Source organism: Larus michahellis, chromosome 19 (genome assembly GCF_964199755.1).
Source record: "Larus michahellis chromosome 19, bLarMic1.1, whole genome shotgun sequence".
NCBI classification, from domain to species: Eukaryota; Metazoa; Chordata; class Aves; order Charadriiformes; family Laridae; genus Larus; species Larus michahellis.
The window spans coordinates 1,178,582-1,203,677 of record NC_133914.1 but is presented as its reverse complement, the minus strand read 5'-3'; the positions used below and the strand labels follow the sequence as shown (position 1 = coordinate 1,203,677).

Genomic DNA, 25,096 nt, shown 5'->3' with positions numbered 1-25,096 from the left:
AGGAGAGAACACGGTCCTTGTGGGCCAAGCTACCGTAGGTTGGTACCACCAACCTAATCCTTTCGGGGAAAAAAAGCAGAGCTCAGTTTGTGGTCCGACTTCCCATTCATTTTCCCACACAGGCTCCATTTCATGGTTTTCCACACCGAGGAGTTCCACGATGTGTTGAGGATCTGGGACGGTCCGGTGGAGAACGGCATCCTGCTCAAGGAGATGAGCGGGTCCGTCTTGCCCGGCGATGTCCACAGTACTTTCAACTCTGTCATCCTTCAGTTCAACACTGACTTCTTCACGAGCAAGCAGGGCTTTGCTGTTCAGTTTTCAGGTAGGCTTTATATTGTTTCCTCAACATTTTCTAAACCTGGCTTTGCTGATAGATGATTTCAGGTCTGTCTACAAGCTACTGATGGTGAGCAAATGATGTTGTATTGAGCACGATAGCAGGAACTGTGGGATCTTCCAGCCATTTGTGCTCTACCGTGCCTCTGCAAATAGAGAAAACTTTTGTATTTTGTCCTCGCGATGCAGGTGAATTCTGTGCTCCCCTCTGCTACAGTCACCGTCACAGTGGTGAAGCTGGCAGCAAGATGTAGAGAGTACATTGCAGAATACACAAGAAGAAATTACAGATATTTTCCACCACATTCCCAACAGGTCCCTTAGAGACACCAGTATGCAGGCAACTTCCCCCAGGCGCTCCGGGAGCAGTTGGTCAGTGTTCTCTGAAAGCCAGGTCTATTTAAAATCCCTCAAATTGGCTCCCCTGAGATGCAGATCACAAAAAGCTCTATGGGCTGTAGGGATGTCATTGCTTGCAGCAGCACTACGTGTAATGCAACTGCAATCTGTCATTGCCGAAGTCCTGGCAGCCATTACCTAAGACGCAGCCTTACAAACGCATTAATTTCAATTATATTAGGGTAATATGTTTCAGCACTCACATGGAGGTTTCCAGGATGCAGACCTTCTCTGATGTGTCCAGTAACCAACCAGCAGATGCCTCTTTTGGAGCTGTAGCAAATGGGGCTGTTGGGTGAATGGTGACGGGACCTTTCTGCGACTCAGACGTACCCAAGCGTCAGAGCTCGTTCTGTCTCTCCCAGGCTTCTGCTCGTAGCTTTCTGTTCGTGGCCGGGACAGCGGACCAGCTCATTTTGGGGGGAGTTTGTGCTGAGTACAAGACCTTCAGGGGTGACCAAGACAGAGGGAGAGCTTTGTGTCCCCAGCACAGCTCTCCCGTCCTCTTTCTTTGCCAGCCTTGTGTCTCAGCCTGCCAGGAAGGGCCGGACCGGGCTGCTAACTTGCCTATCTTCAGTTGCACGGAAAGGGAGAGAGGGATTTCCTCTGGCTCTTTTAAGAAGAGCTTTCTCTAAACTGGCTGGTGTAATAGACTCTCGTCAACGTGGCAGGAAATAAGCTCTGCTCCGCTGCCTGATACGGGGCTGGTCTTTATTGAATGGTGCTGCTCAAAGCCTTTGTTCACCAGGTGTGACTAAGTAGTCAGACCTAAGCTCAGAAGTATACAGTTTTGGATCTTGTGAACTTTAATGATCTATATAAGCTTGCGAAACTTCTGTTACTCCAGGACTTTGGGTACTGTTAAGTAGTTGTAGGGTGGACAGACCTCGAGGTCAGCCAGCGGAGAAGCTGTGCCGCCTGCCCCCAGATCAGGAGGAGCTGAGGGGTCATCGCATCCCTCAAAGGGACGCAGCAGCGAGACTGGGAGGGAAACATGGGCATTTCTAAAAGGTCAGGCTTGATGCTTCACGGGGCTAAAGGCTAAATCGCTCTGCCGCGCAGGGGAAGTGAAAAGTGCTAGCGGATTAGTTTATTTTGCAGCATGTGTCTGACACAGAACTCTATAAAAATGCCATGTAAGATCAGCGGATGTCTGGACTTATTAAGTAAACATGCATGTGCACAATTATACATCAAACTTGCACTCTGTGTAGTGCACTTGAACTTGTCGTTCCCCAGAGCCTTTACCAGCTGGAGTGGCAGATGCTCAATGCAACCTAAAAGCCAGTTTTTGTGTGTGTGGCAACTTCAAGGGATGCTGAAGGAGCAGAGATGGAGAATTTAGTCGTTGGTTGGATATCTGTTTAAGGACAGAGTCTAAGTGCAGCCGGTGTTGTAAGCCTGTATTAAATATATATATAAAAAAATACCTATTTTTAATACTTTTCAGTTTCCACTGCCACTTCCTGCAATGACCCAGGAATCCCCCAGAACGGGAGCCGGAGCGGTGACAGCAAAGAGGCAGGTGACTCCATCATCTTCCAGTGCAACCCAGGATACGCTCTGCAAGGCGAGGCCAAAATCACTTGCGTGCAGATCGAGAACAGGTTTTTCTGGCAGCCAGACCCTCCCTCCTGCACAGGTACGAACACGCAGCCATCCTCCCCTCGCGCTGGCTTCCCTGCCCCCTTTCATTGCAGGACGTGTGTCTCCAAAGGGGATGAGTCCCACCTGGTTAGAAGAGGTGTATGAGAAGGCATCCGTGTCTCGGGTCGCTGTCTCATAGAACGACTTTTTAGGTTTATCCCCAGAGTGGGACAGTGGGACGTTGAGAATCGAGTTCGTGCTGGAAGCTCGTGGGCCGTACTGCAGCGTGAGTGACGGTAGTTAACCTGACAAGTCACAAGCAAAGGCTGCTTTAAAACTCGGGTTGGTGGAGAGGATTGGGGTCATGGGTGAATAATTTCTGCATGAGGACACTGCAAATTCTGTCATGAGAAAGAACTATCTGACATTTTCTTTGAGCTCATAAAGTAATAAAAGGAGCTCATAAAAGTGATTCTTTGTAACATGTCCAGAACACATAAAAATAGGCATGCTATTTTTAGAGCAATAAACATCAAATTTGCTAGCCAATTAAATGCTAGCCACAAATTACTTACTTGTAACCTTCATTCCTGTTTATGCACTGTTATCCCAAGCAAGAAAAATCAGTTATTTCTGTTTCTAACATCGAATTTAATGCCAGCTGGGAAACTTCTACAGCACGCACGGGATTTATGCTCCCTGCAGGATGACTTGGTTCTGAATGACTATCTTGATGATCTAGTGTGGCACCCTTTCAGCCTGATAGAGACGGTCCTTTTAGTCTTCCCGGAGCTATAACTAAATCATACTGTTGCATGTCAGGCCCATCTCGTCATTCTTTGCGTTTTCTTTCCCACCAGAAGCTGGGCTCTCAGTCCTTTTCAGAGAGATGTAGCCAGTGCCTTAATTTGGTGTGAGATGAATTCCCATGGGTCGTCTCCAGTTTGACTTGGAGATGCTGTGTTGGGTCCTTTTTGAACACAAGTCTGGCAATCTTGTTTTAGGAGCCATAAGGTCCATGAAAAAGCTGAAAGCAACGTCTTGCTCCTTCCCTCTGTTGAGTGACAAAGGATTTGGAGGAATAATCATTGGCCAAATAATTTCAGTTTTATAGTAACTGTTTAGCAGGCTGCCTAGTTAGAGCTGAGTTGGATAACGGGGTTTAATTTAGGGCTTGGATTTTTTGTTTGTATTTAGCATTTCAAACATATTTTCACATCTTTATTGTACAACTTCTGCAGTCCCTAAACAATGTGGGCTGAACTGGAACCTCAGCTGAAACAGCCCCCAGAGGTTTGGTGCATTTGAAGTCTGCATCCCAACAACCCAACTCCAAACAGCTATGGCTTGGGCCGGTGTCTAGTTTAAATCCTTCGGAGACTATGGGTGGGATTTTCAAAGAAATCAGAGGGTGTTAAACAGTCACCTCCCTTAGGCTTTTCAAAAACGAGTCTGTGTACTTCAGTTTCTTCTGAATTTTCCCCTGACTTTACAGTCTGGAAGAGGAACGCACCCTAAAGGTTAAGGTAAATGGACACGGAACAGATGCTTGTGGTTCTTCCAAGTTATTTGTTCATGACCTTCAGCTAAACTTCACTGTCTGTGCTGTGATTTCCGTGTCTGTTCGAGAGGGCTAACAGTTCCCAGTGCCTGCAGGAGCCTGCAACTGGACTTGGCTGAACAAGTTGCTTCTGGGCCTTAGAGAAGGGTCTCCACTTAAATCTCTGCCGTGATCTTCATAGAACAGCCCCACTATGTGTTACCTTATATCTGGAGATCCTCGTGTATTTGCTGGGCTTTATAAAAGCCCACAAGATAAACACTCACGCTCTCTGCTTCACGGAAGACCCTTCCGAGATCTGTTCTCTTATCTCTGTCCCATGCTAGCTCGCGTCCCGCTGGGTGTTTGCGTTGCTGGAGGCTGGTTGGTGTCAGACACCCGACTTGAACCCAGACTGTGGTCCCCTCCCTCTCGCCCCGTCCCAAACCTGGGAGGGTCGATCTGGGCAACGGGGGGAATCTTGGAGCGTCGCCCCTCATGAGGAGACTGGAGAAAGGCTGGCAGTGGTAAATCAATCCTGAGTATTTCCCACAGTGGAAATATACGCAGGCATTTTTAGCCTTAAAAAGTAATAATTGATTTTTCAATTAGTTTGGCATTTAACGCGTTGGTGACTGTAACAAACGCAAACAAGCCATTAGTCCCAGGCAGCATGTTTTCACTTATTTAGCATCCATCCAGACTTTGACCAGGAGTTGCCCAAATAAATGCAACAGAAAAGCATAAAGCATCTCTCTCTCCTTCTGGCCACGCACATACGTCTCTTAGGAAGATTGTGGCAGCATCCACAGCTCTGCGTGTGTTTGTGTGGACCCCGTCTGGAGTAACAGAGCCCTCATCTCTACTAGGCCACTACAAGCTCTTGTATTATGTATCCTAATATCGGACAACCGTGCAAACTGCCTCTCTGTCCCCCTATCCACCCACCTCTCTCTCTTTCTCCCCTCCTGTATCTCATCTACAATTTTTTAAGTTTCTCTGAGACAAAGCCTCATCCTTTGCTTGGTTGCCCTCAGCTCCCTGTGGAGGTATCTTGACGGGACCGGCGGGAGTGATCTTGTCCCCGCAGTACCCCGAGCCCTACCCGCCGGGGAAGGAGTGCGACTGGCAGCTGACCGTCTCTCCCGATTATGTCATTGCCCTGGTGTTTAACACGTACGTACTGAGAGCTCTTTGCTCCCACTCCCGTGGGGACGGGGAGGGGGTACCGGTGGTGGGCACTGCCTGGGGGAACTGGGTCTGCCCGGGGGTCTGAAGGAACCAAACCAAACCTGGCAGGGCTGTCCCCTAGTCCTGAGTGATCTGTTCTCAGACACCACCTTAATTCTGGGAGAAGTTACACGTACTACAACTGCAGCTCCTCTTTGGTGTACCCGTGGTTTCGCAGAACGTGGCCGTGTAAGTGGCGCAGCAGAGGAAGCTCCCGTAGCAGCACTGCCTTACGCTTCTGTGCTCTTGACTGTATCCCCAGTCCTCCGTATGTGTGGAACGGAGGCAGAAACGTCCTCTACTTACCCGAGGAGCTGTTTTGGGGCAGAAGCAGTCTCTCAGCTACGTGGTTGTACCATCGAGACCGCAGTCTCTGTTCTCGGGGCTGCTGTGGCGTGCTCACGCTCAAACACTCCTCCTTTGGCTTTGCAGCTTCAGCCTGGAGCCTGGCTATGATTTCCTTCATATCTACGATGGACCCGATTCACTCAGCCCCCTGATCGGAAGCTTTTACGGCTCCCAGATACCCGAGAGGATCGAGAGCAGCAGTAACAGCCTCTTCCTCGCCTTCCGAAGCGACGCATCCGTCAGCAACACCGGGTTCGTCATCGACTACACCGGTAAGAGCCGTCCGGGCGCCCGCCTGGCCCCGCCACCCAGCAAACGCCTGGGACTCCACCTGTGCTTGTTCTCGGGTGAAACCGCCTGGCAGAACCAAAGGGGAGAAGCTCTAGAGACTGCGGAAACCTCCTTTCGGGCAGTAATCCTGCGCTCTGTTTTGCCAGCGCCAAAGCTGATGAAGAGGCGTGGGACAGAAAGCTGGGAGCGGGAGAGAGGGGGCCCTGTAGCCTTGCAGAGGAGCCAGGTGCAGAAGGCAGAGAGGAGCAGCTTAAAAGGACCGTTGTGTGGTTGAGGATCAGTCACAGGTGGCTGCTTCTGTGTGGGGCTTTCATTAACAAAGAAGAAAATTTTTACATCTTTTTTTTTTTTTCTTTAAAGAAAATGGGAGAGCGATTCCCAGAAAATATATATTTCTGTACAGGCTGTATTCTGTGTAATCCTTCTTGCTCCACACTGAATTTAAATAGTTCTGCCTTCTCCTTCATGAGCAGAACATGCTGCTTCATTGCAGATTTGAGCTTTCAGGGTACCAGAGTGTTCAACTGCTAACTTGTTATTAGGAATGCTCCACATTGCCGTGGATTTTTAAGGTTTATTCTTAGTGGCAGAAGTGGCTTTGTCCGGGAAAGGGAGGTGCAGACACACATATCCAATACGGGATCTTGGTCTGGATTCTTGATACTGTCCTTCAAGAGTGAACCGATGGATTGGGTGGCTGTACCTCGGGGCAGGATCACGGAGGTGGATGCTCAACTCTCTTGAGTCAGTGGAGCTCGCCTGAAAAAAAACCTGTGCATTCTGCTTCACTTAAGGATTCTAAAGCATCTACTTACAAATTCACTAATAATTCATAAAATGAACAGAATAGTCAGGTGTCAGTGTTATTAGAGCAGCGGCTTTTTTTTCTTGCTTGCTTGAGGAGGAAGTAGAGCATTTTGGTGGCTTCAGCTCTACTGGTGAGAGACGGGGCAGTGGTTAGAGTTTTCCCTGGGTGCTTTTAGGGCGCTGTCGATGGAGGCAGCTGAGAAGTGACAGACCTGGCACTGCTCTTCTGAGAGACGGGGGAAAAAAGCAAGGCTTTGGCAGCGTATGTTCCTTGTTTGTGTGTAGGGTAGGTGGAAGAATGGAGTTGTTACCAACTGTAGTAAAAAAAATACGCTCTGGAAGCGTATTGATCTGATGAACTGGGATTATGCAGAAAAGGATTAAAAACTGGGGGCGGCGGGGAACTGGGCTAGAAAGAAACGATTCTCCAAGCCTGCTCTGGCCTATGTGGACTACTGCGCAGTATGGGGAGAAAAGCATCGATGGCTTCAGAGGCGCTGGATGCGTGCCACCGCGAGCCAGGGCTTTGCCCGCGTGGGGCGCGCTGGGGCACGGGCCCTTGAGTCTTGTTGGCCCCACGGTGCTGGGGGCGCCGGAACGGCTCACGCCGGAGAGCTGATGGGCTGCTGCTGCCTTGGCAGTGCTGCTGCTGCTGCTTCCCCCGCGTGCTCGGGCAGTTCTCCCTTCCTCTGCCCTGTCCCCGTCCGCGGTTCCTGCTTTCGCATTTACCTGACCGGGGGTTAAGTGATAGCGAAATGGCAGTTCCTCTTGATTATGCTGAACAGATGAATATACCTCGAGTAAAGTTACAAAATAATAAGATAGAGACCATTAGCACTGCTTTAAGTTTCAAGAGATTAAAAGTTTTCTGCTCTCATTAAAATTAATTTTACTAAAAAATAAGTCTTAGGTTTTCTTCTTTTTCAGTTCCTTTTTGGGCAGCCAGAAAGTAGTTAACGAACAAAATCTCATTAAATTAGAGTGGTTGTGCGATGCATTTTTCTCCCAACCACTCCTACAGTGTTAATCGCACCTACACACTTCCCACAAAGCCAAACTGCTGGGAGAAAAGAATGAGGCTTTAAGGTTGCTCATTAATTTCCCCACACTTTAAAAGGAACCTGGGATTCAAGTCTGAGAAGCGGCAGAAAATAGAACTTTGGGGAATCGAAGGAAGAAGAAAAGAAATGCAGGGGGGAGCGTGTGTGAAAGGAAATCAAATCCCAAGCTCGGCTCCGCGCCAGTGTGGAATCCCAAGTACAGTTCAAAGGCACCGTCTTCTCCGAGCCAGCTCCTTGTGCTCGGTCAGTGCCGCAGCCCACGTCGGCTGCTGCCCCGATGGCTCCCTGAATGCCATACATCACCTCTGTCAGCTCTCTGCGAAATGCTGTTAATTACCAGGGCCTTTGTAGTCCTCTTCTGGTAATGTTGGGGGGGAAAGAAAGCGAAGCAGCCATCTGTCAGTCCTTGCTTGAAATCCTGCATCTTCTCTGGGACTGGGACCGTGCGCTCGCCTGCAGCTACGTGCGTCGGGTGAATTTCAAACAGCCTCAGCACTTCATTTGAAATTGTTTCAGGGGCAATGGCTCTTCAAGAGAAAGCTGTCCTCTGGGGCCAGGAGGAATGGAGAAAACAGAGAGACAAGAATGAATTTGGCTTTTGTTATGCCAGTTTTTGCATAGAGCACGGCGGCGAGAGCGGAGTGGGAATGCAGCAATGCCGTAGAAAGGTGTTTGAGGGCAGATCTTCAGCCAGGCAATTTCCCAGTTTAGCTGCACTGATATAATACACCAGCAGGACGGATGATAGATGAACACGTATCTCTTGCTTTGCACCCGTGCTGCACCGTCAGCTGTGCAGCGGAATGAGAAATCAAACTAAGGTTATGGGCAAAGAAACCCTAACTGTGCTTTCCCCACGCGCACCTGAATTTGCAGAGGTTTGGTTTACTGTCTGCATAAAGTCTTGGCTTGGTTCAGAGGGTCAGGTGAAGCTTAAGTGCAGTAGTTTGGGATTTCCACTGGGGAGGAATTTATTCTGTGAGTGATTTTGGGTCCGGGCTGGTTCATGAAAAGAGAGACCTGCTCTGCTCAGGCATCCCGGGTACAGAGCAGCACTGGAAAAGTTTCAAAAACTGTTTCCAATCAATTTAAAAGACACCTTGGTGTAAGGGGCTTCCATTAAGCTGTCATTGCCAGAAGATCCTACCAGAGACTCTCTTAAATTTTACTGGGGATGAATCTCTAAAGTAAAGATTATCTTTTCTCATTGGGAAATCAACTGAAGGCCAATAATCCGTTTGCGTTGCGGCATCTTGCAAACCACAGATTTTATTAAGATACATTTTATGCGTTCACACGCTGATATTCTTAAATTGAGATCACACTTAGCTGGTCGTGTAAAGGACAGGCTTGTCGTCTGGAGAGTTTTTCCCAAATTGTTTCCCCCCCTTATTTTGTGAGTGCTGGGGACCTGTTGCCGTGGGCACAGGAGTGGATCAGACTCCATCACCCACCGCCCCCACCCAGCACCTCGCCCCACTGGGCTGGCGTGAGCGGGACCCACGGCCCCGGGGGGGGTTGGCTCCTGCGCCTGGGGCGGAGGGCAGGAGGGAGTTTCCAGGTTGGATGCTCCAAAGCAGGAGGGTTTCTCACGCGTTGTAGTGCTTCCTTTTCAGTTGCGGGCCAGAAGTGAAGAGGCATGAAATTGAAAGCAAATGAAGCAAAACTGATTACTTTTCCACCTTCCAAAGGAATGAAAAAAAACCACAAACCCAAACCCCAAGCCTTATTTCAAATCTGCTATTATTTTGCCAAAGCTATTTTTCCCATCCCGAGCCTATAAACATATATTCAGCATTACTTACGGGTTATTTAAGGTGGAGATTCCCCACAGAAACAATGTTCTGTAAAATCCGTTGCAAAGCAAGCTGTTTAAAACCATCCAGCACTGCTTGCTGTCAAACCAGGCAGGAACTGGGAGATGGCGCTTGACCCTAAAGCAACTTGCGTTTGAAAAACAGGCCTTTCCTTCGGAAAAGGTAGTGCCTTTAGCTGGGCTGAGTCGGAGGATGCTGGGCTCCTGGCGAGCTGGTGCGGCAGCAGCCAAGCAGCTCAGGATGCCAAGGCTGCACCTGGTCTTCAAAATCCTGAAATAATTTGTCTTGTCTTCAGTATATGATGACTGTTGTGGAAAAAAAAAACCAAACCTGTCTTCTAGACAGTTTCTCCTGGGGTTGCTTTAAGGCTGAGCTGTTACTAAAGGCTTGCACAAGTTCCCAGATGCGCTGGGCGAACACCCACTCTCTGGATCCTTGAGCGTGCAGCTGAAAGCCTCATCTCCCGGGCTAGGAGTTCATGTGGGCTTTGAGTTTTCCTTGGGAAAGGAGAGGGGAAGCACAGAAAATTTCTGCTTTCTAACGGGCCAGTTCTCATGGCATTTTTGTCTTGACTCTTTTCTAAGCATTTGGCAGCCCGAATCTATGTGAATTGGGACATCGGGGCAAAGTCCTGGGTTTCGGAAGTGTCTGAGTGAAAATAAAATGTTAATTCCGAGTGGGCAAGCCGTGCTGTGCTCACTTCACAGCCTTGTAAATCAAAGGCTGGGAAAGCTGTGGTTTTCCCACATCGCTCTACGAGCCTTTTGGCATCGCCACGCAACCAAATTCCTTCTTAAAGTTGAGCTCCTGCCTCCCTTTGCAGCCGACTGCTGAGGAGCATCGGGGCAGCTCGTCTGCAGGGGAGTGTTCAGCTGGAGATGTGCGTAGGACTGGTGTGTCAGGATGCGTCGTCCTCGAAGGTGTGCGGTGTCCCCGGAGGCGCAGACCCTCAAGGGAACAGAGAAACAGTCAAGGATGAGGAGAACACAAAAGCGGTGGGGCTGCTGCTCAGCCATCAGCCACCGGCCTTTTTTCAGGGTGACTTGAGCACTGAACGTCATGATTTTTCAAAGCGAGAGCAGAGGCTGAGATCAAGCACACGGCTCAGACATCTGGCAGCCGGGCGGGAGCCTGACTGACAGGCTGAAGCCACATCAGCTTGTTAAGATGAAAGGCAGCGAGACCGTGCAAAATAACAAGAGAGGCAGAAAGTGGTCAGAAGGAAGCCGTTGGGTGCAGCTTTTGTATGACAAGGGCTAAAAGTGAATATTAGCAAGTGAGAGAAACAAAAGCTCGCGGAGTGAAAAAGTATTTTGGAAAAGTAGATGAAGAATTTACCCTTGCAGATGGCTGGTGTGCTGCAGCGGACTCTGGGCCATGCACTGCTCATCCTCGGTTGCCCAGAAGCGATTAGTCGCTTCCGTGGGCTGTGACCAGTCCGAACAGGAATATTCGTTGACTTGCAGTAGTGGCGAAGGCTGCCTGCTCGCTTCCCTAACTACAGCTGAGTTCTCACAAGCGTAAGGATAAACGAGGAGGGAACACGTTCATCTGAGCTGCCCAGAGTGCCCAGGGCTTTGCTCTTCACTGCTGTGACTCAAACAAGCTTTTTGGTCCTGATCTCTTACTCATCGTAATGCAGATTTCTCTATCGTGCCTGGCTGGTCTCTCAGCAGGACCATCAGATCACACACGGGAAATAACGGGATAAAAATATTTCTTGACTTCCTTTGTCTTAGAACCCAAATCTTCTCCATTGTGTTCTGAGCATCAAAGCTCCCTTTCGAATGCTGCAGTAATGATGCTTCCAGGCGCTTGTGTGTCCCTTCCCAGGGTCAGATGAACTGGAGCACCTCGTTATTCGGCTGGGGAACAGGGTTGCTCAAAGGAAAAGGGGCTCATCCAAAGTTTGTGCGGTGATGGCAGTAACACAGAGGAGAACCCAGGACTTCAGGCTTTAACGTTGGGCGATAGGAGCGTCCGATGGTCAGTGGGGAGCCCGGAGGGTTGGCGAGTCCGTGACTCCCGCAGTTGGGCACTCGTGTTCTAGGGAGAACCGGGTGGGCTCGCGTCTGCGGTTCAGGGCAGCTCGTCCTGGTGGAACCATGTCACGTCCTCTTGTCCCCTGTTTCCTGGATCACTAGCTCGTGGTACAGCTGTTGTGTAAAGGAAGCCACAGAGCTAATCCTCTTTTCACTGCAAACAAAGAAACAAAAGCAAGATCTGGGGGCTTTGCTGTTTTCTGCGTCTCCCCCCACCCCTTCCCCAAATACTAAAAGCCCATGATTTAATGCTTAAACACATTATAATTGTTCACAGACCCACTGCTCTCAGAAAAGCCCTCATCTTTAATGAGCAATTTCCAGATGACAAAAGAGCAGGCTTAATCAAAGCCTCTAATTATATTTCGTGCAGAAAAAAAAGGAAGGGGAAAAAAAAAAAAAAAGAAAAAACCCTCAGAAGAAGAAGGAAAGAAATATCGAAGTCCTGACAGCCCTGTAGTCTTTACTGGAATTTTCATATGTAAATGGGGTTTTTAACTCTGCAGGGCATAGTGAACAGGGAGAAAAATGTCTTCATTTTGTCTAACTGCTTGTAATCATTTTGCCATAATTGCAGCCATGCTGCACATCTGGAGAGTCAACCAGCTCGCACATGGCACTGCGTATTTCCGTGGCGAGAGCAGACAGCTCTGAGGTAGGGGAACGATAGGTGCCAGGGAGATAACGTGACACAGGTACCACATCTGAAACGTGTTTCGTGTTCAATCTGTGTTTATATGCCCCGGTCTGCAAAGTTCTTCGCGGCCTGTCCCCTGTGCGAGACAGGAGGGCGAGCGGAGAGAGTTAAATCAAAGCTTTGCCTCGTTGGTTGGATCGGGTACCAGTAAACGTGTGCATGAACCGAAGCCTGCTGTCTTCCAGTAGGCTTGTGCTGGAGCTGAGCATCTGGGAATGGTCAGGACCAGAATCTGACCCGTATCATTCCCCAGATTCAGCAGCACAATGGAATGCTTGAAGTCTAAACGCTGCAAATAGCACGAGTCTTTGTGATACGCTTAAGTGAGACTCCCAGATGAGAAAAACCAAAAACCGTGCCATTGACCAAAACTGGGGAGTATCTGTGTCAGACCAGTAACGATCTTGGCAATTCTCTCTTGCAGAAAATCCCCGGGAGTCATGCTTCGATCCGGGGTCGATTAAGAACGGCACCCGCGTGGGGACGGACCTGAAGCTGGGATCTACCGTTACCTACTACTGCGACGGAGGGTACGACATCGAAGGGGGCTCCACGCTGACGTGCGTAATGGGAGGGGATGGAAAACCCACGTGGAACAAACCTCGACCCACCTGTACAGGTGAGGCCCAAGGGGACGGGGTGAGCAGAGCACGATCTGCCTGTTGCCGAATACTTCAGCGGTTTATCCTAATGAAATGCGTGATGTCACTTTTGCACAGAGCTGCTTGCAGGGGGACAGAGAGGGGTTTTTCGCAGTGTTTCATAATTTTTCAATTTTTTTAACAGCCGGAGGTCAGGAAGAGCTGAGCTGTGTTGAGGTTTCTTGTACCTTCTTTTGAGCGGGACAGAAAACTGGACACAACAGATGATCCGCGTGACAGACCCTGTGTCCCCCGTGCAGGGCGGGATTCAGGAGCCACTTAAACACTTGCTTAACCCGATCCCCACTAATCAAAGCCCTTAAGGGGGTGCTTTCCTGAGCGGGGTCAGAGTTTATTGAGAAAACAGAAGGCATTTTTTTCTGAGGGGTTCTGTGATTTTGGTTTTTTTTTTCTTTTGTTTTCTGGCTTAATGAGAAAGTGGTTTAAATGACGGGTTTGCAGTCAGACCTCCTCAACCTGGGGAGCGCGTGAAGAGGTCGGTCCGCGGTGACCGGCAGAGGGAAATCTGTGGCTGGGGGAGGATGCCGTTCCTGCTGGAGCCAGGCTCCTCCGCTGCCGAAGGAGTCGGAGCTCGTTCTGACGGGTCCTGAGCTTTAAGGTCGGGTGAAGAACGGTGCAAATCACGCCTTAGGCTACAGCACCGTACACGGCATCCCGTGGCCTTGGCGTGGTCTTGATGATTAAATGTGAAGCAGGCATGAACTCGGGTTAGGATCAGCCTTGTTTTTCTCCAGGAGAACTTGCAGCGAGAGCTGCGCTGCCTGGAGCGGAGAGCCGATGGTGGCTGGGGGCAGCTGGAATTGCTCAGCGTTCCGGCTCGGGGATCCCAGAACAGCAGGAAAAAGGCTGATGGTTCGAGGCTTTGGGAAGGTGCACTCGGTGAGCTCTTCCTGACTTTCTCTTGCAGCGCCCTGTGGCGGGCAGTACACGGGCTCGGACGGCGTCGTCCTCTCTCCGAACTACCCCCAGAACTACACCAGCGGACAAGTCTGCTTGTACTTCATCGTCGTGCCCAAGGACTATGGTACCGTTTGGGGGCAGGTTTTGAAAATCTCTCCTACTATCTCCTGTTTGGGTTTTTTTGTTCGAACAAAGCAGACTAAATTCATATATATTCATATATATATTTATATGGTGATAAGGGAGGGTGGGAAATAGTAAGTGGTACTGTTGGATGCTATTTATACTTCGTTGTAGTCAGGAAGGATGATGGGAATTTTCTGAATTTCAAAATCTATCCAAAATGAGGGGATAAAAAAAACCTAACAAAAAACACCATCTTGTGATTCCCCTTCTAGTTCCTGCGCTATATCCAGTCATACAGAGTTGAAAAATCAGCATAAAATAATTCATGGTGATTAATGCCAGCAGCAGACTCGGAGGACCTCCGAGAGTACAAAATGTATTTACCATAAACACACGCGAAGTGCGGTGCTAAATAATCTGCCTGCGCAGAGAAGCAATAAACGTGTAGTTCTGTGGATGTGCAACTATGGTACTTAGGACTAATTTTTATTTTTAAATAACACGTGAATTAAATTTTAAAACTAGATCCAAACAAAGGCCAGGTCCATTTACATAGACGGTCGCTCTTTTTAGAGTCCAGTCCGTTTTGGTCAGACCTTGAGAACGACGACTGATTTTCTAGAAACCTTTGAGGCAGCTATCTGGATATTAGTATTGGTTAACGTATTTTCTTGTTTGAAGGGAATTTAAAGTTCTTGAGGAGCGCTTGCACTGACAGTTGTGGCAGGCGAAGGTCTCTAAATTCTGTTATTTGATGGTGCTTCTCAGTGCGTTGTGTTGATCTAGTCGGTCCCTGGGGTCCTTTCAGTTGTTTGTGATCTCCTTCCCTGGGATAGGGAGGTGTGGAATAAGGAATGCCCTGTTCGGATGTCAGTTATAAGCTCCTTTCACTCGAATTGCCCTTTTTGCCTGTGTGCGGGCAGGGTACGGCCGAGTTCCAGGATCTAACGGATGAAATACTGCACTGCTCTCTTACGCCTCTTAACCTGGTTTTGCTGTAGCTGATCTTGATATTGTGTTAAGAAACACAGGAGCTAGAGGGCTAGACAGTCGTGATCTGCAAGTCTGACTTTTGCCTACGGTAGGATGACAGCTAAATTAGTTTCTCTTCCCCACCTGCTACCTTTCAAGAGCTTCATTAAAACAAGCAGCAAAGCCATTAGTAGTGGTGGTGTGCGTCTACCGTCTCCTTCGCTTGCCGGTTCTGTGTATGGCAGGCATCGGGCTGCGCTGTCGTCGCTTTTTCAGTGCTCCCAGCATCAAAGCTGTGCTGGAAACCTGAACGGTGCAGGAGACAAATGTGGTGGCTTGGTGGATGGGGAATTTCACAGCGAGAGACCTCTCAGCTTGTGAATCTGCAACTGGGCACATGCAACTTGAAAATGTAAAGCTAGGAGAGGAGACAAAGGGGAGAAAAAAAAAATCTTCTAAGTACAGATTTGGGATTAAAAAGCCTGTTGTTATAATTGGGAAAATAAAGATAAATAACTAATCTCTTTGCTCTAGCTAAAAAAATGCTCTGATCATCCTCTCATTGTTATTTTCTCCCTTTTATAAGCTCTGCCTGCTCCTAGTGCGTTTACAGCATATGCAGTGGGAGCCAGACTCCCTCGTTAGCAGTCTCTGTAGACAGGTTTAGGACTGACTGTTAATAAAATAGTGTGTGTCCTCTCTCCCTGGCAGTCGTCCTCCCTGACCGGAGAGGTTCAATCTGGAAACTAAGTTCTTCGGGACAGGGATTGTTATTTTGTTCAGGTTTTGCACAATGCCTAACCCAACGGGAGCCTGCTTCATGACAGAGGTTCAATACAAATAATAAATAATAATTATCGGTTGGTGAAATTATATACCTTGCGTTATGTAGGCAGGCAAATGGGATGATTCATAAAAGAATCCCTTTTGGCCTATGAATCAGTGTTAAAGCGTACTGGCAAGTGAGCACGGGGGAGGCTGGTTGCTGCTTCTGTTATGCCTACTTTGTGGATAAATAAAGGGCTCCCATCTTCCAGGGCTGTCAGTCAGGCCCTTTTTATCTCTGCCAAGCTCCTGAAATCAAAGCCGCTGAAATGCCGGGGCCGCAGCCCTGGCTGTGCGGGGATGGCGGTGCGGCTGCTCCCGCTGCCGGCCCCCACCGGGCTCCCTCTCTTCACAGTGGTCTTCGGGCAGTTCGCCTTCTTCCAGACCGCGCTCAACGACGTCATCGAAGTCCACGATGGCCCCAACCAGCACTCCCGGCTCCTCAGCTCCCTCTCGGGCTCTCATACAGGTAGGGAACGTCTCCGGGTTGCTGCTGGGAAAAGCAGGCTAAAACCACAGCCGGCCGTGTATCTCGCTCGGTGCCTCCCATTTGTGTTGCTAATGCTGTCACCTCGGTCTCTCCTGCGTTCTCTCTTTCTCCTCATCCAGGTGAATCGTTGCCATTAGCTACCACCAACCAGATCCTCCTCAAATTTAGTTCCAAGGGTCAATCTACAGCCAAAGGTTTTCATTTTGTCTACCAAGGTGAGTGCAGTTGTGTTCTGAAGGTGTCCTCAGGTCAGTCACGAGATAATGGTCAAAAATATAGCGATGTCTTGAAGTGTCCTGAACTGCTTTTGGTGCCGGTGGGTCATTGTACGCTTTGCATCTGAACAGGAAACACCAGAGATGAGGTTTATTTGGGCAGCAGGGGGCTTGCAGGGCTGTCTGGCTCCTGTAGGCACGTCGTATTCAGACCTTCCATCTTCACTCAGCCTCAGCCCTCGCGCGCCCCAGGATTAGTATCAGAAGTATCTCACTGGATCATGCCCTGAGCACACAGCAAGTTCTGGAGATTTATACCCAAGCAATTTTTCCCACTGGCGTTTTAGCACATTTCTGGGTGTAAGCAGCCGAACGCTTGTCTAGCAGCTCCGTGAAATCCTTCCTCTCCGCGCGGCAGAGGCTTAGGTCTCCTGCTGTCAAACTCTTGCCCCTTGATCCTTTCAGTAACAGCTTGCATCGTGTTGGGCGAGTCCCACTTAGAGATTTTAAAGTAGTAAATAGAAAGTGATGCACAGAATAGTGGGAAAACAGAAGGGCTTTCTCGCCCACGCGCTTTGTGTCGTTCTGGTGGTTCAGGCTTTTACACACGCGTCCCTGTGAGGTGGGGACAGACAGCAGGGGCAGCCCGTGCCTTCTCCGGGGGCGAAGTGAAGATGGTTTGGATTTTATAGTATCCGTTCTCTGGAATTTCTGCCTAATTACTGTACAACAACTGCAGTTCTGATAGTCATCTTTCAAGATTTCAGCAAAGCAAAGGTTTTGATGAAATCAGTAAAGATTACCTCCTCCCTCCTGCATGCTAATTATGAGCTGCACGCTCCTCGGCAATTACTGCCTGGAAAGCAAGAGTAAAAGGAACAGACAGCCCTGGTTTTGATCTGCCTGGCCAGGATCTACTGGCGTTTCCTCTCAGTTTTTACCCAAAGGAGGAGTTCTCTCTCCCAAAGCCTCCCCCATGGCGGGACACACGCGCCTCTCCGTTCCCCTCCCCGACCACTGGCACGCTTCAGCTTCTCGCTGATCATCTCGCGTGATGCCTTTGACAGTGGGTTTGACATCCATCTCTCTGAATCAAATTAAAATCAAACGACGTAGCTAATGTGCTCATCATCTTCACATTTTTTCCTTTCCAGCAGCTCAGGCATTAAACGCTAATAAATTGTAAAGCAACTCGGAGAAAAATACGAATTGATTTCTTCCTCAGCAATAGACGTTTCTTTGTCTCGTTTTTCCCCTCGCTTGTCTGCCAGACTCTCCGTTTCTTTCTCTGGCTGTTGTTTGCAGGATCGAACAGGAACACAGGCAATTTCAACAGTTGGCGATGCGGCATCGCAGCTTGAGCTCCCCTTTTCTGTCGCTTACCCTGCCCATCCTGAAGAAAATTGTTTAAAATTGCTGTCCTTTACAGCAATGAGGCCGAGGGAGCTGAGAAACACTAAAGGGTTTTTCTGCCGAGGCTCTAACGTTATGTGGCAAAGCAAATTTTTGGAAAGTCGTTGCTGAATGCCTTCGTTTCCCTACTTAGAAATGACCTTTCTGGTGTGATGATAAGTTTTCTGAAGGCAGTCTCATCATAGAAAGCACGCGTCGGTCTGCTTTTATTTCAAGTATCACCTGAATTGACAGAAGCTTGAATTAAATGTTTGGGTTTTTTTTACTACTGGTCATGTTTGGATTCAGCCACTCTTTGGGGTTTAGGTATAATCAGATTCCTGTGTTGCTTTTAGTGGATCTTTAATTTGGCACTTATTATGGCACTCATATTTCCAAAATGTTTGTTCTAACCATTTTTTTCTTTTTTCTTTTTTTTTTTTTTTTCTTGGGAATCTGCTGGTTTCTCCTGTCCGCAATGCAAGCGGTCCCTCGGACCAGTGCCACCCAGTGCAGCTCGGTGCCGGAGCCGCGCTACGGCCGGCGGCTGGGCAGCGACTTCGCGGTGGGGGCGGTGGTGCGGTTCGAGTGCGGCGCTGGCTACGCGCTCCAGGGCTCCCGCAGCATCCAGTGCCTCACCATGCCCGGGGCGCTGGCCCAGTGGAACGTCTCGGTACCCACCTGCGTGGGTAGGTATCGCTGGGGTTGGGGGAAGAAAGGACGAGACAGGTTGGGCAGGTTGTGGTAGAAAAATAAATTACATCCTTTGGGATGGTTAAAAAAAAACCACTCCACCAGCCAACAACAAAAAACCAAAACACCAACAAAACAAAAAAAAAAATGCCCTTTTCGTACCTCGTACGGCCGGATTATGAAGAAGGCATTCAACCCCAAATGTCAGGGAAGGGAGCTTTTGATCCAGTACTCGGCTGTGGGGCCTGGGGCAGCGTCTGGTAGGAATTAGATCCGACTGAAGCTGCTTTCGCCTTCTTTGGAGGAGAACCCCCAGTCTGGTGGGTTGATGTACCCTGTGCTCCCCACGCCTAAGGGCTTGTGCGCTGCTTGTCTTACAAGTTATATGAGCGATTTACTGAAAAGAGGATTATTCGTACAAATCTCATCCTTGAATCGTGAGCCAGTTCTGCTTGCTTTTTTGTCCATGGACAGATGTTTTAAAGAGAATGTTTTAGCATAAAGCCAAGTCCTTCCATCTTCAAGCGTTACTTTGCTTATTTCAGTGCCGTGCGGTGGAAATTTGACGGAGCGCAAAGGAACCATCCTGTCCCCCGGCTTCCCTGAGCCGTACCTGAACAGCCTCAACTGCGTCTGGAAGATAACGGTCCCCGAAGGAGCAGGGATACAGGTACCGTGTCCGCACTGCCGCGAGGGCTGGAGAGGGGAACGCGCCCTATCCGCGGCACTTAGAGAGGCCACGTGTTGTGAAGCTGCTGCTCCTCGCAGCAGAGAGACCGGTTGAACGTGTGATACTCTGGAATCAGAGACTCGTTTACACTACGACTGCCAAAAGTGGGCAATACTTCAAAGGATTTTTTTGCCTCCTGGAGGCACTCTCCATGGGCAATCAACTGGAGCCGTGTGGCTGTTCTGGCGTAACAAAATAATTGTGGTATTTTGGGCATATATCTTTATACTGCTTAATTATACAACGTTTGAAAGCAATGTAAGCTACACCGAGGAAGAGTTGCTTGCTCGGCGTGCCTGCGTGGATTTGTTATGCCAGCAGAGTTGCAGCAGTGTGATTATACAATTACAGCTTTGCTGTTCATTGTCTCCAGGTAAATGAGCTCTCTCTTCAGGTCTTTTTGTGGTCCTTATCATTCCTCTGCAGAAATAGTCCTGCAGGCTAGACGATGTTGAGAATTAAGCCCAACATCAGAGACCGAACCTTAGATAAAGTTCCCGTTCAGCTCGCGTGTGCCTCGTCGGCGCCGGAAGCGTCTCGCCGTGCGCTGCGCTGACATCGGTTGACACACAGGAGATGGATTCTTTAACGTGTTTGTTCATTCCACAGCCCTCATTATCAGAGGGTTTCTTTCTTCTTCTTCTTCGCGCCACTTTGTCTGTGAGGGTTTTGTTCATTAAGTGCTTTTATTTCCCTGTCGTGTATTTGCTAATAGACTTGTCGGTGGGTTCCTCCCTCTCCGCGGCGCTGCCGGCTGTTGGCACGCAGCAGTTGTCTTTCTCTCTCAAGAGTTCCACTGAAACATCATCCCTGCCTTGCTGGGTTCCAGTTCTGCACCCCCAGGCGGGGCTCCGTACCTGGTGCCACCCTCGTAACTCAGACCCACCCCTGAAGTCTGGGGCGGCAGAGCCGGTGGGAGCAGCCCTGGGGGCTTCACAGCGAAGCAGCACGAGCCTGGAGTAGTATTTTGTGCCCTCTGGCAGGTTTTTGCTGTGCCCAGTCCAGCAAACTCCCCTCCCCTCTTCCGTTCTGAAGCCGTTTAAAATAGTGTTTTCAGAAGCCTGAGAGCTCACTGCCGGTGCTTTCCTGTTCATCTGGAACTTTAGCCCTTCTCGACGCCCCCCAATGACAGCAGCATCCATTTCCCTCAGCCAAACGTCTCAACGGTTGAGGCAGTTTGCAAGTTGCTCGGGGCTCCCGGGACCGGGAGGTGATAATTCACTTAATTTTTAAAGCGATGTAAATAGGTGTCTGTGCTCTGCGGGGCCGTGTCCTGAATGCAAACCCTCGCTGCCACTTCCCAGCCCGCGGGGCTGGTTTTGCACGTCTCCGCGGCGCTGAGAGGAAAGCGGGTGTCACAGCGCGCGGTTAAAAGCGTGCCTTTATTCATAAGTAATTTTTTCTCACCTCTTTGGTTGTGCAAATTCAGCTGTCATGTATAACTGGAAAATGTAACGCCAAAGTGTTTTAAAGGGGTTTTTTGTTTGTTTGTTTGGGGTTTTTTTGTCCATCGTGCTGTATGTGGTCTCTTGCAAGGCAAGTAGATATTTTTGAGTCTAACATAAATGCGTGCAAACAAAAAGTGTATCCCGTGGCTGAGCTTTACCACTGCCGGAGCCGTAAGTTCAGTTCTGGCTCTGGAGTGGGAAGGTTTTGGCGAAGGGCAGGACCGTGGTCCGTCCTTCACAAGGAAAGACCTTCAGCAGGTCCTTCCTCTGGCGCTCGGGGAGGGCCCGTGCGGAGCCGCAGCGGTGCGGGGGTCCCCGCTTCCAGCCGTGCCGGGCTGTGTGGGGGACGCGGTGCCTTGGGGTGCCCCGGGCTGGGGGCGGGATGGCACCTTCCCTCGGCATCAAACCAGGTCCCGTCGGCTTGTGACACTGGGGCTTCCACTGCAGGTCTTCTAGGGGGAGGGGAAAGGCCTGGTGAAAGGTGTTGCCCCCCAGGGAGTAGAACAGTCCTCGTGAAGTCCCGTGCGGGGGCTGCCGGCTGCGGGGCAGCCCCGAGGCAGGGTGATGGGCATGGAGCGGGACGCGCCACGCTCCCCTGCAGCCGCTGCGTAACCTGCCCCGCTGCCCCGCCACCCCCTTGTGTGTGCAAGGTGTTCGTGGTTATTAGATACTAATTTAAGCATCAGTTTACCCTCATTTTGTAAAACAATTAAAGGTTAAACAACTGTAAATCAGAGGAGGAGGTGAAATTAAAGCTTTCTTGGTCGCGGCGAGTCACCAGCAGGATTTTTATGTAATCAGTGTACGAGCTAGCACTGCTGCCATGAATTATTCATTCCTGTAGCAAACCTTCCCGAGTGAATTAATTTATATACATGGCAGTAAATAGATGCAGATCCCTCGTGAATCCACATGTCAGACTAGAATTAGGACCTTAAAAATGTTTATTCCGTTAAGTTGGGGGGGGGAGGAGAATAAATAATTTAGAAAATGTAAGAGCAAACAAAATGCACGTTCTCAAGCCACGTTCTCTTTCAATAATGTAAATCACAATCGGGGTGTAATTATGCGGGCTGGAAGGTATTGACTTGGTCAGTGTGATCAGTAATGGCTCTGCAGGGGTCACTGCAATTTCTGCTACAGGAACTCCACTTATTTTTTGGAAAAAAAAAAACAAAAACAACTTTGCAGGAACTTTATCGCCTGCTTTATTCAGAAAAATTCAAGGAGGAAAAAGGTTAAAATGGCAGAAATAATGGGATTTGATTTTTTTATTATTTTTTTAAGAGTGCGTGTGTTTTATGTTCGGCAGGGCAAAGGCAAGCGAGATGTTTGGAGTGGATGAGTAAATACAGGAGAAGAACACGGCAGGAAAACGGGGAGGGGGGATTCAGAGAGTTGCCAGAGGGAAGAATGTGTGTGTGTGTGTGTGTGCGCGTGTGTGTGTGCGCGCGTGTGCAGTCAAGATTCGCAGGGCATTGACGTCTCTTCGCGGTGTTCGCTCCGGGTGACGTGTCCTGCCGGGCTCTGTGCTTCAGGGAGGAATTCTGTTGAGTTCCAGCGGACGATGGATCAGAAGCGTTGGGCTTAGCAGGAAATCTTCATCCAAAGAGACCTCGAAGAATCAGGACTTTGCAGTGAGCAGATGTGGGCAGCTGGAAGTAAAGGGAATTACCAAAGTTCCGGCGTTCTCCCCAAACCCTCCGGCAGCGCTGCCCAACAGCTGCCGCTTCTGCCCCGTGCCAAGAAGTGATGCCTCTTGTTTGGGGCCACGGTGTACAAGTCGTTTACTCTCCTGATTCGTCTCTAAGGGTCCTTTTTTGGGTTGTTGGCCTAGAAGTTTAATTTGAGGTACCCGGTGTTTGAAAATTTCATCTAGAGCTTAGAAATTACAGCTGTTTTTTCCCAAATAGTGCCAACTTTCACTCAGGTTTGCTGCGTGACTCTCCCAGGCAGCTCACAAGCTTGATCTCCAGCACAGCTTATTTTTTGTTAACGGGACAGTGAACACTTTGAACTGCCAGTATTGAGGAATAAAGGCAGAATCCATTTGAACGGGAATCAAGGAAAACAAATCTGTGCAATTACACGTAGATCTTTGCTGAAGTATAAGAGCTGCTTTTCAGTGTAAATGCAGATTTATCAGATCTCAAGACTTTACTCATTTGAGGATTGCATTGATGTTCTGACTAATGGAGTCGAGTGACTCCATGAAGCCTCCAGACCTCATGCGGCATGGCAGAGAAAGGTGGGGAATTTGAAAATGCAACTTACATGATTTGACTAAAAGCTGAGAAACAAGGCGGTTGCAGAAACTTAATTGGATTAAAAAATCGTATGGTTTAATGCAGGTTTCTTTGGTTTTATTTTAGCTCTTGGCCTGCTAGTGGTTGCTTTCGTATGAAAAGTGTTGCGAAAGTCTTCAGGGATTTCTCAAAGCAGAAAAAAAAGGCTCAGATTCTCCGCTGCTGTGAAACTACAGGAGCTCTCCCTTTGTAGCAGCAGAAGTCAGCATCCCTGCTACGGAAGTTTGGAGCGTGGAGTTTGCTGGAAAATAGCAATACAACCCAAATGGTGGTAGTCAGAGGCAATAGGTCTCCAATTTTTGCCCGTGCATTAGCACAGATAAACAGCAGTGCTGACTTAGAGCCCTGGAGCGCGTTCCTGACCTCATTAACAGCCCTTTCACTGATATTATTTTGGTGTATTAGCAGGATTGCGGGAGTTGTACTCTTACTTTTTTCTTTTGTCTCTTCAGATCCAGGTGATCAGTTTTGTTACTGAGCAGAACTGGGATTCCCTGGAAGTGTTCGACGGAGGAGATAACACAGCCACCATGCTGGGGAGTTTCTCTGGTACGTGTTCAGCATCCTGTTCAGTGCAGCCCATCAGCGCGTGCTTAATTCCCGTTCGCCTCAGCTGGACTTCAGCACGTACATAAAATTAAGCATATGCTTAAGTGCTTCAAAAACTTGGAATAGATTTAAGCGCGTGCTTAAAGGGAATCCTAGGCTTTGCTGAACTGGGAATTTGACTACAGTCTTCCTGCAGCAAATGTTGATGGAGAGCCTTGAACACAAACCCAGTGGGTTAGGTTTGGGTTTTTTGCAAAAATGAGCGCTTCCACAGCCTGCCGGCGGGGGCTGCCGCAGCACCGCTGGGTCGCGTGGGGTTAACTCAGACCCTGCACTGGTCAGGTTAACCGAACCTGGCCGATTTCCACCAAAATGGATGAACAAAAACAACCTTTCTTTTGCTCGGCACTGGGGACCGTGGCTTTTCACAGAGCTGGGAGCAGCCAGAGCCCAAGGGCATTGTAAAGCTTTCAAATATCACAGCCACTCGCAAACCGACAGCCCCAATTCTTGCTTATTTAATGAAAAAACGTGTTCAAAGTGCTCTGAGGTTGGTAAGGAGAAGGGTCATGCGTAAAGACCAGCAAGCTCTGCTCCCAGCGCAGCGCCTGGGATGGAGCTGCCTTCATCTGCTGCTGCAGCAGCTTGCAGGGAACGCGGCGGGAGAAGGGATCCGGGACCCGCGGGGACCCGCGCTCCACCCACGCTGTTTCTCATCACCGATTCCCTTCTCCGTGCTTCCAGTCTGCCTGGTCCGTAAGTGGTAAAACTTCACATGATGAAATTCATCAGTAGACTGAAAAGGCCATTGCGGAGAGGCCTTGGGTATTTCTCAATTGGCCTCATTAGAACCTGATCAAAACCAACAGAGCTTGTTAAGTTAAAGGACTTTCTGTTCTCAGCCTCTTCTGCAGCAAGTCTCCGAGGACACGGAGGAGGAAAAAAGGATCCTCTTCAGTATCTTTGTGCACCTCTTGTTTTCCCAGGAACTACAGTGCCTGCGCTGCTGAACAGCACTTCAAACCAGCTCTATCTGCATTTCTATTCGGATATCAGCGTCTCTGCTGCCGGGTTTCACCTGGAATACAAAAGTAAGAGCAATTCAGCCTTGATCTTGCAGTTCTTCTGAGCGATGGGGAAATGGTTACGGAGCCGCCGCCTTCTAGAAGTGGAAGCTGCTGGGTGGGGAAGGGGCAGTGAGCTTGAAGGGCCGTGTGTGCCTGGGTCCCTGCTCTCAGGCTGCAGGGCGGGAGTCAGCATTAGATGGAGAACAGATGCAGCAGAGGAGATGTGGGGGTCACGGGGTGACCCTCCTCTTGCTGCCGATGCGCTTTGTAGCACCTGTTTGGTTTCTGTGCTGTAGTGCAGGAGGAGTTCTGGAGGCCAAAGTATTAAAAATTCATGGAGAGTTGGCCTGTTCAACACAGTGCTGTAATCTTGGCTCGGGAAGTGCCTCAAATGATGCTCGCCAGGGGCTGGGAGGGACTGCCTGCTCCTTGCAGTCTTTCCTGGGCGTTCAGTATTGGTCGTTGCTGGAAAGAGCACGCAGGGCTAGACAGGTCTTCATAGGATAATTCCGGCTGGAAGGGACCTCAGAGGTCACCTCATCGAACCTCCTGCTGAAAGCAGG

The 25,096-nt window shown here is 49.4% G+C and overlaps 1 protein-coding gene across 1 annotated transcript in view; it reads left to right on the top strand.

Annotated features, from left to right (window-relative positions):
- Window positions 1–25,096, top strand: part of CSMD2 (CUB and Sushi multiple domains 2) — a 336,176-nt gene that overhangs the window by 247,303 nt on the left and 63,777 nt on the right. The window contains exons 27-38 of the mRNA XM_074562714.1: window positions 123–325; window positions 2,189–2,380; window positions 4,903–5,041; window positions 5,528–5,715; window positions 12,583–12,777; window positions 13,728–13,844; window positions 15,999–16,112; window positions 16,253–16,348; window positions 18,226–18,429; window positions 18,979–19,103; window positions 23,370–23,466; window positions 24,453–24,557. Of these exons, the coding sequence (XP_074418815.1) occupies window positions 123–325; window positions 2,189–2,380; window positions 4,903–5,041; window positions 5,528–5,715; window positions 12,583–12,777; window positions 13,728–13,844; window positions 15,999–16,112; window positions 16,253–16,348; window positions 18,226–18,429; window positions 18,979–19,103; window positions 23,370–23,466; window positions 24,453–24,557 (1,775 nt within the window). The remainder of the gene's footprint in view (window positions 1–122; window positions 326–2,188; window positions 2,381–4,902; window positions 5,042–5,527; window positions 5,716–12,582; window positions 12,778–13,727; window positions 13,845–15,998; window positions 16,113–16,252; window positions 16,349–18,225; window positions 18,430–18,978; window positions 19,104–23,369; window positions 23,467–24,452; window positions 24,558–25,096) is intronic.